The sequence below is a fragment of the Poeciliopsis prolifica genome, unplaced genomic scaffold (assembly GCF_027474105.1).
Source record: "Poeciliopsis prolifica strain line A6 unplaced genomic scaffold, Auburn_PproV2 SCAFFOLD006, whole genome shotgun sequence".
Lineage (NCBI taxonomy): Eukaryota > Metazoa > Chordata > Actinopteri > Cyprinodontiformes > Poeciliidae > Poeciliopsis > Poeciliopsis prolifica.
In genome coordinates, this window is record NW_026562381.1 from 9991366 (window position 1) to 10005476 (window position 14111).

General features: G+C 36.5%; 1 protein-coding gene across 6 annotated transcripts in view; it reads left to right on the forward strand.

Moving 5' to 3' along the window:
* LOC129360700 (protein diaphanous homolog 2-like) overlaps nucleotides 1–14111 on the forward strand; it is a 431171-nt gene that overhangs the window by 18557 nt on the left and 398503 nt on the right. For all 6 annotated transcript variants that reach the window (XM_055031060.1, XM_055031065.1, XM_055031064.1 and 3 more), the window contains 2 exons: nucleotides 824–1000; nucleotides 12673–12777. In XM_055031060.1, the coding sequence (XP_054887035.1) occupies nucleotides 824–1000; nucleotides 12673–12777 (282 nt within the window). The remainder of the gene's footprint in view (nucleotides 1–823; nucleotides 1001–12672; nucleotides 12778–14111) is intronic.

Below are 14111 nucleotides of genomic sequence, written 5' to 3' on the forward strand. Positions count from 1 at the left end.
AACAAGACAAAACTTGGCACATAGTGATGCATATTGAAACTCACGTTCAAATGTTTACCAGTGGTGAGGAAATGGAACATAGCCAAAAACCTCCTTGATTTCTTACAGTGATGTCGCTAGAATTAAAGCTGATTTATTATCCTTCATTGTTTCTAACAAATACTGTAAACATGGAGTACATTTGATCCATTGAGTCATATTTCATTCTCATCTCATTTGCATGACAGCCCCTATCCCTACTTACCCATTACTAAGTAAACCTAACGGTCATCCTCTCTGCATGTGTCCCATGTATGTTTTCTACTCAGAGCTGAACTTTCCCAGATTTATTCATTTAATTAACTGATGAATTTAATAAGGAATGTTTTTAATCGCACACAAGTTGTATTTAATTTTTTGTCCTTGACTTACAAAAAACAGAACAAAACAGGTAATTATATCAAATCTGATGGTAAGTAAAGTCTGAAGATGTCTAATGGAATCTTATCATGTTTGATGCTATTTAAAATTTGTTTTGTATTTCTTTTCAATTTTAAGAATTAAAAATTGTACTGTTTTACATCAGGTTTTAAAGTTTCTGATTTCCCTTCACTTTGCAGACGCAATAGGTCCTCACCCCTATTATGAGGACTTTTTAGCTGTCCTTACAATAGTGGTGTTTAAAGTTTACAGTAAATTGTGCAGAACTAAGTCCTGCTATCAGGACATTTTCCAACCTTCTAAAGTACAGGAAGTTTTTTTTCCAGGCAGCCTAGACTATTTTCTTTCCTATTAAACAGACTTGTTGCAATATTTTCACTTCTCAACTGTTGTTTTCTTGCAGCGTGATCGTATAACAAGTTTTAGGAAAACTGGTGCAAAGAAGGAGAAGCCTTTTATTCAACACCCGACTGATCCCTTCTCTACCCAAGCCGAACTCCCTCTGCCGCAGCCTTTCTTTGACGAGAGATCCATGAACCTCTCAGAAAAAGAAATAGTTGACCTCTTTGAGAAGATGATGGTAAGCTTTGTTTTCCTTCTTCTCCGTCATTTAATCTTGATATTACGGCTCTTAAGTTCACTCAATAAAAAAGTCCAATTTAGAATGTTTCATATAAACAGTATGTAGAAGTTCATTTTGAAAAGATGTATTCATGCTTTCTTGTTTTACTGCAGATTTCATTTAGTGTGTAAAACGGTGTTAATATGAAAATGATTTACATTTTTGAGTTGACATGGCTTTTTCCAACTGCTTAGAGGCAAAAATGAAAATATGGCTTAGTGATCAATCAAGGTCAGATTAAACTGATGCTGAAAAGTATTGACGTACATTTGTGAAAATAGTAGATTTACATAGTCAACTCTAACTCATTTCTTTATAAATCAATATTATAGAGGATCAGAAAACTTTCAGATCTTGAATATAATTCATGACCTTAAAGAAGCTGCCCAAACTTGTTGCCATGAAGACCAAAATTGTCTTGTTAAAAGCTCATGTAAACCACAAAAAATATATATATTTTTTATTAAAAATACAAAATGATTTTTATTATTATTTGCTCAATAACAAAATAACCATGCAAGATTTAGGTCAGCATAACTGCCTCAATTTTGTGATTTCTTATTATGTGTGTGAGTAAAAGTTGTTGATGTTTGCGCTTTCTATTTATTATCAAACTACGATGAATGCAGTAGCCTGGTTAATGGATGAGTAATAATTTATGTCGTACCTAACCAGCAGATAATATCACTTCAGACCCCACATATCCAAAAACCAGCTGCCACAGAGACAGTTTCCTCCCTCAGGCTGTTAATCCAATTGACAGAATGAACACCGTACAGCCAGAGTAGTTAGCTACTGTGTTGTAAAACAATATATGCATATTTGCACTATATTTTAGCATGTAAATTATGTATATATTTATATATACATAGTGTTGTATTTTTATGCTCCTAAAAGTTTGCATATTTATATTCGATGTCTGTTTAAAGTGAAATTCCTTGTTTATGCACATAAACTTGGCAAAAAAAGCTAATTTTGATAACACTATACACTCCATTATAATTCCATTATTAAGACTTTATTTTTCCGTACAAATGTTGGCCTTAAAAAAAAGAAACAACAAAATATGTCAGACTAAATCAGGACAAATTTACCATGAAGTTAAAGAGTGAAAATATTACCCAAAAACTAAAGCTCAGATGATTGAAAAGTTTATTAAAAATATAAATCAAATTGTGATGCAAGTTGAGATAATTGTTGTTAAACACGTGAACACAGATTAACTAATTCCATTCCAGTTTTGGGAATTAGTCAGTGTGAGTTTCCAGGCATGCCAGGATGCTGTTTAGTGGGCAGGAGACATCGTCGGTGATGGAGAGAGAAGTTTTGAAAATATCCTTCACTGCATACAGATGGCTCGCCTCCACCCAGGTCTGAGCCGGCTTAATCAATTTCTGGAGTCTGTTGGTGTTGTATGCCTTCAGGCTGTTTTCCTAGTAGTCCTCGGTGTGGTAAATGGCACAGGCCAAGACAGATTCATGTAATGCCGGCAGTCCATGTTATTTTTTTCAACCCCCTCACCCAACCATCAAAAGTCAGGAGATTCCTCAGGAGGCTGGACAGAGCAGTAACTCAGTTCTTTTTTTCAGAAAGCAGTATTGTAGTTTTCATTCTTTTGTGCTGTGCAAAACAGAGATTGATGCATGTGTCATCAAGGATTTAAATGCCTTTTAATTTGTGACTAGGGGAAGTCTGGAGCTTCCCAACGACTTAACCCCGAATTGAGTGGAAGATAACATGGATTGATGTTAAAAAAAAGTGAAGCTTTCCTCTGTTTTTGAGAGCCTCTGACAAGTATCTCTGGATTTTGCACTTTCTCAACACTGGAATGACTTTCCCCTTCTCTGCCGTTTTATATAATTTTCATTCATTTAAAGCACATTTTCCATAGATATTTATTAAAAATTATTGTTGTTATTTGTAAGAGATCGACAATTAGTCGGTAACTGAACTCTGATCCAGAAATGCAAAGCATTATGAGGAATGTAGGCAGAAGAAAGCCTTTAGCCTAGGGGTAGGCTATCCTGGTCCTCGAGAGCCGGTGTCTTGCAACTCTTGGATGCCTCTCTGGTCCAACACAGCTGAATTAAATCACTGAATCACCTCCGAAGTGCAGTCAGGTTCTCCAGAGTCCTGCTAATAACCTCATTATTTGACTCGGGTGTGCTGAAGTAGAGACGCATCTGAAAGTTGCAGGAGACCGGCCCTCGTGGCCTGGAGTTGCCCACCCCTGCTTTAGCCACTCAACACCTCACTGCCAGCTAAGCAAGGTGGGTGGGATCAACTAACCCGCACTTTGGTTACCTTGCAACTCACTCACTGTAAGGTTACCAAGCTACAATCTGCCGAGTAACTTGTTCAGTAGCAGATCAAGGTTTTGCCAATGTGTCACATAACTGCTTAAAAATAAACGACGTGGAGTGAACATTGTTGATAAAACAGGAAAAGTCGCGCCTCCAGTTTGGCAGTGACACTGATTTTTATAACAGAAAAATAAGTCGGTAATTATTGATACCGTCTATGAAACACTTTTTTCAAATGTTTATGTAATATTTGTGGCTCAAAAGTTTCATTTAGCTAGACCGGGGTCAAGAAATGTATTTCTCATCACAGAAGTAATTTGTTGCTTACGAGGCAGTACAATACCTTAAAGCTACCATAAACTCATAAAGACAAACAAAGGAAATATTCTACATTCATTAGAACTGGTAATGTGGAGCTTTTAATATACTTCTTGGTCTTATCAGTCTGCTGGGGCCCCTCGATGAGACCCGTTTTCTTGTTATTCAAAATTACTTTCAAAAATTACTCGCATAAAAAATGTGCACCTAAGCAGTGTCGACATTTACACGAAACCAACCGAGCACTGTTTCACATTGCCTGACCTCTGAATGCTTCCAGGAACCTGAATAACGCTTCATAAAATGTATTTCTTTGTTTTAGTAAAGCTACAAATAGCAGTCATTCTGACAACTTTCTGTCAAAAGCCAAAGACTTTTTCTTTTTCTTTTGGCGTCATGGCCTTGGTCCAAAAAAAATTAAATGACTTCTTTTACAGCTTGTACACTTTCTTTAATTCAAAGTACAACTAGACTGAGTCATGTTTTAACCTTTGACCATGACATAATCAGTTGCTTTTATGCCCACAATGCATGGTTGTCCTTCAGGGGGGAGACTTTTGCTTTACAGTTTCTGGAAGTACAGAAAATCCAGTTTTAGTTCTTCCACCTTGAATTATAATCCTTTTATAAACTGTTTACTGTACTTTGTTGGTGTATTTTAAACCCAAAACACTTCAGTGCTTTTAAAGTAGTTTTTCTTTCATTTAGTTATTAAATCATGAAATGAAGCAAACATCCTTTTCTAACTTCTAGATGTATTTTTAAAGTATTAAAAACAATTTTAGGGTTGCTACTGATGCACATTTTAAAATAGTCATACCAGTGTTTTGTTGGATGTTGAATGATGCATCACTGACATGCTCTTTGTCTGATAGTAATACAATCACCTGCTCACTTCTACTTTTGATCCTGTTGTTCTGTCTGTGTCCAGCATAAAAAAAGGATCTTCTGTGCTTTTATATATCATGAAGCCATCCATTCACTTGTCTGCCATTGTGCAGCCCCTACAATGCTGCCTCCAGAGTGTGGCATTCAGGCTTCCATCCACATTCTTTTCTTTCATCATAGCTGTAGAAGCCTGAGTGTTGCTACTGTCAGCTCTTGTCCTCAGGCTTTCACCATCATCTCTTTTGTGCTTCCTCATCTCAGTGCTTGAACTCCAACCAGTAATGTCCCCCAAATTGAGTCAGGTTTTATCGTTTGGGTTGTCTGACATGCATTGCCTTGCTGAAGTGTTACAACCCCTTGAACATTTTCATATTTTGTTGAATTGCAGAAACAAACTTCAGTGTATTTTATTGGAAGCATTTTTTATGTGATAGACAAACTAAAAATGGGACCTCAGGAAAATGATACGTAGTTTTTCACATTTGTGACAAATAGAAAATACTCAAAATGGGTGACATGAATTAACTTTGATGCCCTTAAATCTCATGTTCTCCTGCCATATTGATTGAGTTTGAGCCATAGTGGACCATTATTTTTCTGTTTTACTTGAATTCAAATTATTTGCAATTTTTTGCAGAGCATATTTAAATTATTTGACAGAAAATTTAGCTTGGGATTTGTACATGACACACTTTTGGCTGGTGTTTGCAAAGTAGTCACTCCATTAAATTTTTTTGGTGCTGATGGGCTCTACTTCTCTACTTCTATACTTTAAGTTTTGGATATTATTTTATTAACACTGCATTACAATTCTCCACAACTTTCTTCATAACAGTCTGTTGTGGTCTTTAATTTAGATTTATTTATTTTTTAAAATCCTGGAAATGATTGATCAATCATTTTTTTTCCTTTCATTTAGCTACTGTGCTCTGCTTTGTGTTGATCTTGTAAAAGTTCAATAACCTCCATTAAACTTGTAACTAACCAAAATATAATTGAACAGGGGTATGAACATTTTTGAAAGGCACTCACATTCATATGTGAATATCCAGAGGAGCTTTGGAACACAGTCAACAAGTTGTGATATGCAGCCTAAGACAACTGCAGAGCTTTGTGAACTCGGTTGCATATTTGCATGAGCCTTGCAGTAAAACAACTCTCCAAGGACCGAAAGCGATTGCTAATCTCATTCTGCATTGAGAGTTGCAAATAAACTGCATCCAAGGCCCATATTTTCTTACAGCAGCAATGACTCACAGCATCAAATGCAACCATTTGACACTGTCATGTTTGTAAAACCATTGTTCTTAGAACAAAAGGATCTTTGGCACAAGGATTTAGATTTAACATTTTTTTGTTGTTGGTTTTTATGCCATTTGCTGACAGATTTAGTATAAGACATTTTAAATATGGTTTTCAGTTTTGGATTTAAATGGCTAAATATCAGCTTTACTTCTCACTCTTCTCTGGGGTCAGAGATGTCACGTTTGTGCATTTCTGGCCTTGTGTGCTGCGGGACTGAAATCTGAAAAGCTTTCACCCCATCTCTTTGAAGTGAGAAGCTGAATTACTCTAGCTTTATTTCATAGGTTGTGTGCTCTATTGTCTATAGTGCATCTGAATGACTTGCTGTGTGTGTGTGTGTGTGTGTGTGTGTGTGTGTGTGTGTGTGTGTGTGTGTGTGTGTGTGTGTGTGTGTGTGTGTGTGTGTGTGTGTGTGTGTGTGTGTGTGTGTGTGTGTGTGTGTGTGTGTGTGTGTGTGTGTGTGTGTGTGTTTCTCGTACAATGCTCTCAATCGCCAGGGCCAGAGAAATATGATCAGAGCTCAGAGTTTTCATCAGGCCTGTGTTCACTGTTTTTTTTTTTTTTTTTGCCCAGGCACTCATCCCTGTCACTCACTTCACCTCTCAATTACTATGTTTGTGCTCACAGCAGCGTGACATTACACCCAGGCTTCAATTTGCTCAGTGACAGATGACACAAAAGGCATGTTTGCTGGTCTGACATTTGACAGGTCTTGACACTTGGGGTTCAGAGTTATAATTACGGTAATGAAATTGAAAAGGGGGGGAAAGAAAAAAGGTTATTTACTTATGTACTGACTATTCCAATCCCGCTTCTATAAACTAAAAACTCTCCTGCTTTGATGTTGCACCCAGAAAATAGCTGGTGGGTAGGTTTTTCTATATTTTATGCTAATAATCACAAACTTTGACATGCATTTTGTCATCTCAGATATTTTTTCAGTTTTCCTTTTATGTTTTACACACTTTTTGTTAACTTTACACACATTTCACTATTGATTGTTCTTGCATGTTTTAGCCTTGGGTATCTCGCTGTCTACAATTGAAGGGCTGACCCTTGCCATATTAGCGCAACCTCCAACTGTGCATTAATGACCATGAGAACATTTTTTATTTTTTTTCCCCTCTGTGGTGTGTATATCTATGCTGTAATAGCCCATAAGCCATTACTGAACAGCCCTCAAAGCAAACTGACAAAATATAGGAATAAATTCTCAGTTAGTGGTAAGGAAATGCAAATGAATACTTTATAGAGTTTTTGAAGTTAATCATTGAGAGCAGGACTGCATTCATGAAAGTGCAGAGATTTAAATTGCATCCAAATAACTTTCAATGTGCTGTCTCGGTAATTGTGTAGTGTGTAGTTATGTGATTTGTCACAGGATTTAGCTAGATATGCACAGCTTGAATTCTGAGCCTCTCATCACAATGCACAGCAGTAAATCAGCTGTTAAAAATGTCCAGTATTTTTATCGCACTGAGGAGAAAACTGTGTGGAAGAAGTGGGCTTCAATCAAAGATGTTCATCTCAGGAATGGCATAGCTCCAATCAGCTCCTAGAGGGGGTAAAGCTTTTCTCTAAACCACAAATGCATGATGTGTGACACTTTATGATTGAAACAATATAATATGTGCAGTCTCCTCATTATATAAAATGTAGTGTTTTCTAAGAGACCAGTAACTACAGCTAATCCAGATTAAATTTTTTCTCTCAAATTCTTCTTGTATGTGTTTGCATTTAAATCCTACATAAAGGAATCAAATGTTCTCTTGATCTCATTTAATTTCAAAATGTTTTGTACTCAAAGTTTTTAGCATTCTGTCAGTCAATGAAGGCTGTGTTATTTGTATTTTATGATTTTAGAAGTACAAGTGTGTGTTCAAATTCAGGAGCTGCGTCCTTTGAAGGCAGCATTTGAAGGCCAATTACATCGCAGCGACGCTACAAAGGTTGTCTGAATTCGAAGGCTGCTGCCAATTGCGTCCTCCTTTCTTCATGATTTGCAGGATGGGGTGGTGTATTCTTAGAAGTCCACCCTGTCCCCAGATTCAGTGGGTAGGGTGTGCTGCTACAGGAGCACAATGGTGAAGTTGTGTTGGTAGACTTTTGTCATTTTTATTAAATTTGTTTTTATATAGTTATGTGAAAATTTATATAATTCATTAAATTATTAAAAAATGATTCAATAAATAATAAGAAAGCTCACCAGGTCTTCAAACTCCACTTTTAGCAGTTCATGTTTATAGTCATCGTGGTTGGATCGTGGTGACAGGACATACTCTGACTTAGCCATTCCAACACAGGTCACTGTTTTTATCTAAAACGGTGACATTTTAGCTCTAGTTGTATGTTTAGGGACAATCCTGACAGATGTGATTTGCATTTAGAACCATTCATCTTCACATCAACTTTTGGCCAGCTTTTCTGTCCCTCTAGAAGAAAAACATCCCCTCAGCCTGATACTGCCACCACCATGTTTCACTGTGGGTCTCCAGTGGATGTTCATAGCCGGGTATATTGTTTTGAAACCCAACTTTAATCTTCTCTACTGTGTTCCTTGTCTTCATGACATTGTTTATTCTCTAACAAACCTTCAAGCTTCACAGAACTAATTACATACATATGGATTACATTAGTTGATTAGCTAACTTCTGGAGGCATTTAGTTTATTTAAACATATTAAAATAAAGAGGGCTGGACACAAAAGCATACCACACTTTTCAGATTCCTATTTATGCAAAATTTAGAAAAAACATATTCTCAGTCTCTTTCCACTTCACAATTATGCTACTCTAATTTGATCGGTCACATAAAATTACAGCAAAAACACTTTTAGTTTTGTTGTTTTGAACGCGAGAACAAATACTTTTCTAATGCAATTCATTTTCACAAATTTGTGAAAACATGTTGGGATGCTTATGGAAGCACAGTAACAATGTTGGACTGCAGCACTACTGTGGCTTGTTTCAAGTTTTATGTGTGTTTTATGGTGTGTCATTGTCAGGATGAACACTCTGGGTAATAAGCTCCTTTGTGATCCCTCAGCACTTCCACTCTGCACCAAGACATTAAAACCAGCCCACAGGAGAATTATGGCATATGCCCTTATGCCTCTCATGGATCAAACTTGAGAGTAGTGGACAAAATAATTGATTTGTCACAATTGAAGCAAAACATTTTTTATTTTTTTTTTAACCACTTTTCTCAGATCCACATTTCTCTCTACGACAGTCCCTTCATAGATTTTCAAGCCTTGGGTGCATTTGAAGATGTACGTTAATTGTCAATTCTAATTCAAAACCCCAACAAGTTACAAAGGTGTTTGTGAGAATAAAACCGTATCAGACAGAAACACGTTTTTATTGAATTAAAGGCAGACAACGGCTCACTGTAACTCTTTTTTGCGCATTAATATGTTGCATGTCTGTTATCATATGCAGCACAGCCACAATGTGTCCACCGAATTACGCAGGTCACTGTGCTCCTGAAGTGATAGGATATTGTTAATATTACACGGCTATTACACATCTTCAATCCCACATAGTACCTCTACCAACATCTATTTAGCAAAGTTTAATAATATAAAAAAGAGCGTGATTAAGATCAAAATAGTTTAAAATATAGCAACAAAATAGCCCACAACACAATTTTACAGTAGTAATGACTTTGCAGACGGCAAACTAAAGCCATTTATAAATATATTTGCAAGCTGCCTGTCATGCAAACTAAAAACAGGAAGTAATACAGCAACTTAATGAAAGCCAGGTATAAAATAAATCAAATAAAGCTTGCTGTAATCTTTAATGAAATAAAACACATAAAACAATACTTCCACAGGTAGGACGTATTTATAAGAAATCTGCTGAGTAAGCTGTATGTGACATAGCATCGATGTGCGCATGCGCGTTACCACAAGGTAGGACGGATTTATGGGTAGCACAGATAAACAGGACACGGTTTCTAAGGAGGAAAATTTAACAAGCATAATATAGTGTTGATGCGATTCAAGGGAAGAGAATAATAGAGGACATTAATAGTCACATCTTTAAATAGTAAATATTGATTTTAGATGAGAGAATAAGGCCAAGACCTCAAGTCTTTAGAGCACAAGTCCAAGTCAAATTTGAAACTGTTCAGTTTGATGCAATACAGTTCAAGATGAAACTCCATCCTAGCAGTTTAACTTCAGGATAAAGTTCTGCATTAAAAATGTTGTACAACTTAGAAAAATGGAGGAACAAAGTTGGTTTATAAACTAAAATTTGTTGCAAAGTTTTAATTTATCTCTTGTTGGTGGCTGCCTGAAACCTCTGATCCAAATAATCAGACAGCTGCTAAGCCTCATCCCCAGTGAAGATCTGCCATGCCTTGAGTGTAGCTATTTAAACTTATTGCTTGGTTGGGGAATATGGTTTGGTGAGAGGAAACACCTGCTTTCTTAGGTTGTAGTGATTGAGGACTCAGGAATTTAGTAAAATGCATAATAGCTTTGTTTTTGTAAATTAAACATTTCTTTACTTAGATGGAGAGAACTGTCAAAACATTTTATCCCCTACAATTTTCTTCTGCTTTCTTTTTTTGTCAAACTGAAATATTTTATATTATCAAACCCATTGCAATGCCAGACAAAGATAACCTGAAACAAAAATAACATTTTTCGAAAGACTTTAGGTTTTCCGCCATATGTCGTGGGAAGCACACCATTCACCCAGAAACATGGGCTTTTGTGTTCTATTGATGTATTTTCTCCTTAAAACTCTCCATTTGTGGATACTTTCTTTCACTGTGGTTAGAATACTTTTATAAACATTTCCAGACTAATAGATGAGAGTGAATTTCTTTGCCTTTATATTAGGATATGATACGCTGCTTACTTTATGTTGTCAGAAAGGTTCTATTGAAGTGATTTCTGGCAGTTATCTGACCTGGAAGGGAACTGTAACCAAAAACAACATTGGCATGCACAGATAATTCATAATTTGAGAAGTGAATGCAGTTATATGACGAGCAGTCATTTGGTTAGCCATCTTCATTTAAAGGACTACATAATTTAAAAGTTGCCTTTGATATCTGATACATTTAAGTGTGATTAAAAAGGTAAAAACTAGAGAAACCTTACAGGGGGAAAATACTTTGTCACAGCACTGTGTGAAGGATGATTTCCTGAATACACTGTCAGTATAATTATGTTTGGTATGAGCACAGCACCCTGATCAGTATTAATAAATTCTTACTTGAGTTTGTCAGACTGGTGTTAAGATAGCGAGCTGGAGTGCTCGTCTAGTCTACTGGCATCGCTAGAAGCTCAAATCACGGCATTTTAGTTACACCAGCAGAATAGTCCTGATATATCGAGACTCTTTTTATGTTGCCTGTGAGGGTATAATTAATAAAAGAGCATTAATCATTTTGCAGGCTGAACATGGAGGGCTCATTCCTCCAGTTTGCCCCTTGACAAACGTCCCGCAGGCTCACTACTCATGCAACCCGCCGCCCCCCCTCTGCGTGCCTGCAATGTACTCACCCCGCCACATTCTGCCTCCTTTATTGAATGCCAATTAAGCAGATAAATTAGCAGGGTTCAAAGATTAATTAAAAAACCTGCTGGTTTCCCTGGGTGATGAAAAAGTTTCGGCTGCATTTTTTTTCTCCCCCTCTTCCAGTTCCACAAGAGACGTTAATGGTTTTCTTTTTTGCTCAGAGGGTATTTACTGGAGGAAATGTAGTTAAAGGAATTTAGGTCACAGTGCCTGTGGTTGAGATTCCTGCCCATGCCTCGCAGACAAATGAGGCTGAACAATTTCAATCTGATTACTTGTGGTAAGATAATAAAACCTATGTATAATACATTGCTTTTATTTGATGACGCACATAATTTACAAGGTGAATTAGACATTTCATCAGATGTAGAGAAATCGGTGTGAAATCAGAAGTGTAATAGATAAAGATTGTTTCCCTTCTGTCCACTAGAGGGCAGCATGCCTCCACATCTTTGTGGAATCCCCACTGGAGGATGTTTTTTCCTCTCTGTTCATTCTAGCCATCTCTTTGTGAGAGAGTGCTTCTGATAAACATTCTCCTCCATTCTAATCATCATGTCATTCCCTAGCTTTTAGTGCTCTGTCCGGCCTTCACTCTATCCTCTGATGTCTCTCACATGAAAGAACTCTTTGTGATGCCGAATTAAAGGAGCATGAAGATAATGCTCCCAATAACACGTAGATACTGCCTATCCAGCCTATCAGCTGTGATTGCATGGCCTCAATAGAAGCCATGTTGTGTGATTTTGTTCTTCTGTTCAGAGTTGGGTTGCAGTGTATTTTTTTTAATTTTTTTATTGCTGCTGCCTTTTTCTACTTTTATTTCAAGGACTAATTATTCCTGCCATTATACTCCGCTGCCGCAGCCTGCGACTTCAACAAAGAAACACGGTTGGGAATTAATTTAAGTATGGGACAAGATCTGATATAAAGGGGTTCTTGTGGAAATGGAAAAATAATTTTCTGTGCCTCAAAGGTTTCTACTTTCTGATTAACCTATTATACTGTAAATGATCCAGTTCAGAGTTCAAGGTTTTCAAATACAGAAATTGCAGAATTTTTTGGGTTATGTGATTATTGGGATCAACTACAGCTGCATAAAATTTCTTCAAATTTTTTTTCTTTGCCGTGCTAATTAATGTTATAGAATAAAAAAAGAAATGAACAAATGCTACAATCGAGGGAACATGTTTTTTTTGTGTGTTTGTGCCCTTTTCAATGCAACCTTGAAAAAGTTTGAAGAGTTTAATCAGCTTCACTTCTTTGTTTCTTTTAGGAGGACATGAACCTCAATGAGGATCGTAAAGCCCCTCTGCGTGGGAAGGAACTGGGCATCAAACGTGAGATGGTGGTCCAGTACATCTCGGCCACTGCCAAATCTGTAAGTGTCATAATAAATAAGTGTTTTAAAAGTGTGTTGCATTTGTGAAAACAACAGATCAAATAACCCGATGCTCCGTTTCATACTCTGCTTTGTAACGCCTTATTGCACACTCACCACTCCACCACCTTTCCTCACTCTTCATGCTTGAGGCCCACCACTTTGACTGCAGTTTTGATTGACATATTTGTCTTTGATTTTTTATTTTTTATTTTTTTTTTGGTTGCTCCTTGGATCTAAAGGGACATCTCAATAATGTTATTGAAAACTTGATTTAATTTCCATGATGTGATTAAAAAAAGTGAAACTCATGGGTTTATTTCACACCAAGTGATTTATTTTAATGTTGTATTTATTTTTGTTGATTAAGGGTATTGCTCATAAAAGCCCAAAAATATAGTTTGTCAAAAATTAATATAGCTGGGTGCTCATGTGAATAAACTACTTGTGATGTTGAATTAAGATGAAAATAATACTCCCAATAACACATAGCTACACCAGATACTGGTGTCCAAACAGGCTTGCTACAACTGGAAAATTGAGTGGAAGGAAAAGGTGCAACAAGCATAACTGTAGCTTACAGCAGACTCTTAAAGCAACCTGGGCTTTATAAACAACTAAGCAAAGCTACACAGTGAGTGACTTTGCACCATGCAGCATTCATGAAGTGATTTGTGCAAAAAAGAAGTGATTGCATAAATCATGCAGTACATAAGTATTCTTTTTAGGGTGACATGTCTGTATTAGATATCCATTTAGTAGGTATCATGTAAACTAATTGTATGAGGTTTGTTTTTTAATATAAATTCCAGTGATAAATACTTTGTTGATACTATTCATATTAATTGAGCTGCACCTGAAACTTGGAGCTGCTTGCCTGGTGGATGGTTCATGTTTGTCCAGTCTTACTTTTTTCTTTTGTCCATTTATGGTGGTGGTGATGTCTAACTTTTGACCAGCTACATTATAACTTAAAGTAGAAATAAACTCAGAGTTGCAATATATTGCTCACAATAAATTGTAAGGAGTTCAGATATTAATTGTTGAACTTGATAAATGTTTCTATTTTATTAAAAATAATAATAATAAAAACGGTTGTTTTTAAAAAAAATGTTTTAGTGCATTTCAGAGTCTTATGAAAGGATATTTCTCTTAAAGCTCAAGGGTAACAGTTGATGAATAATATAAAATTGCAACCTGTCACCCATTGAAAACATTTGTTGCTTTTGGAGACAACAAGGCAGACCTGATTGGGTATGTAGGACTTCTGTTGCTCAAAACACCATGTGTTTGTATCTGGCAAGAGCAAAAAACAGAAGTTGGTGTCCTTTGGA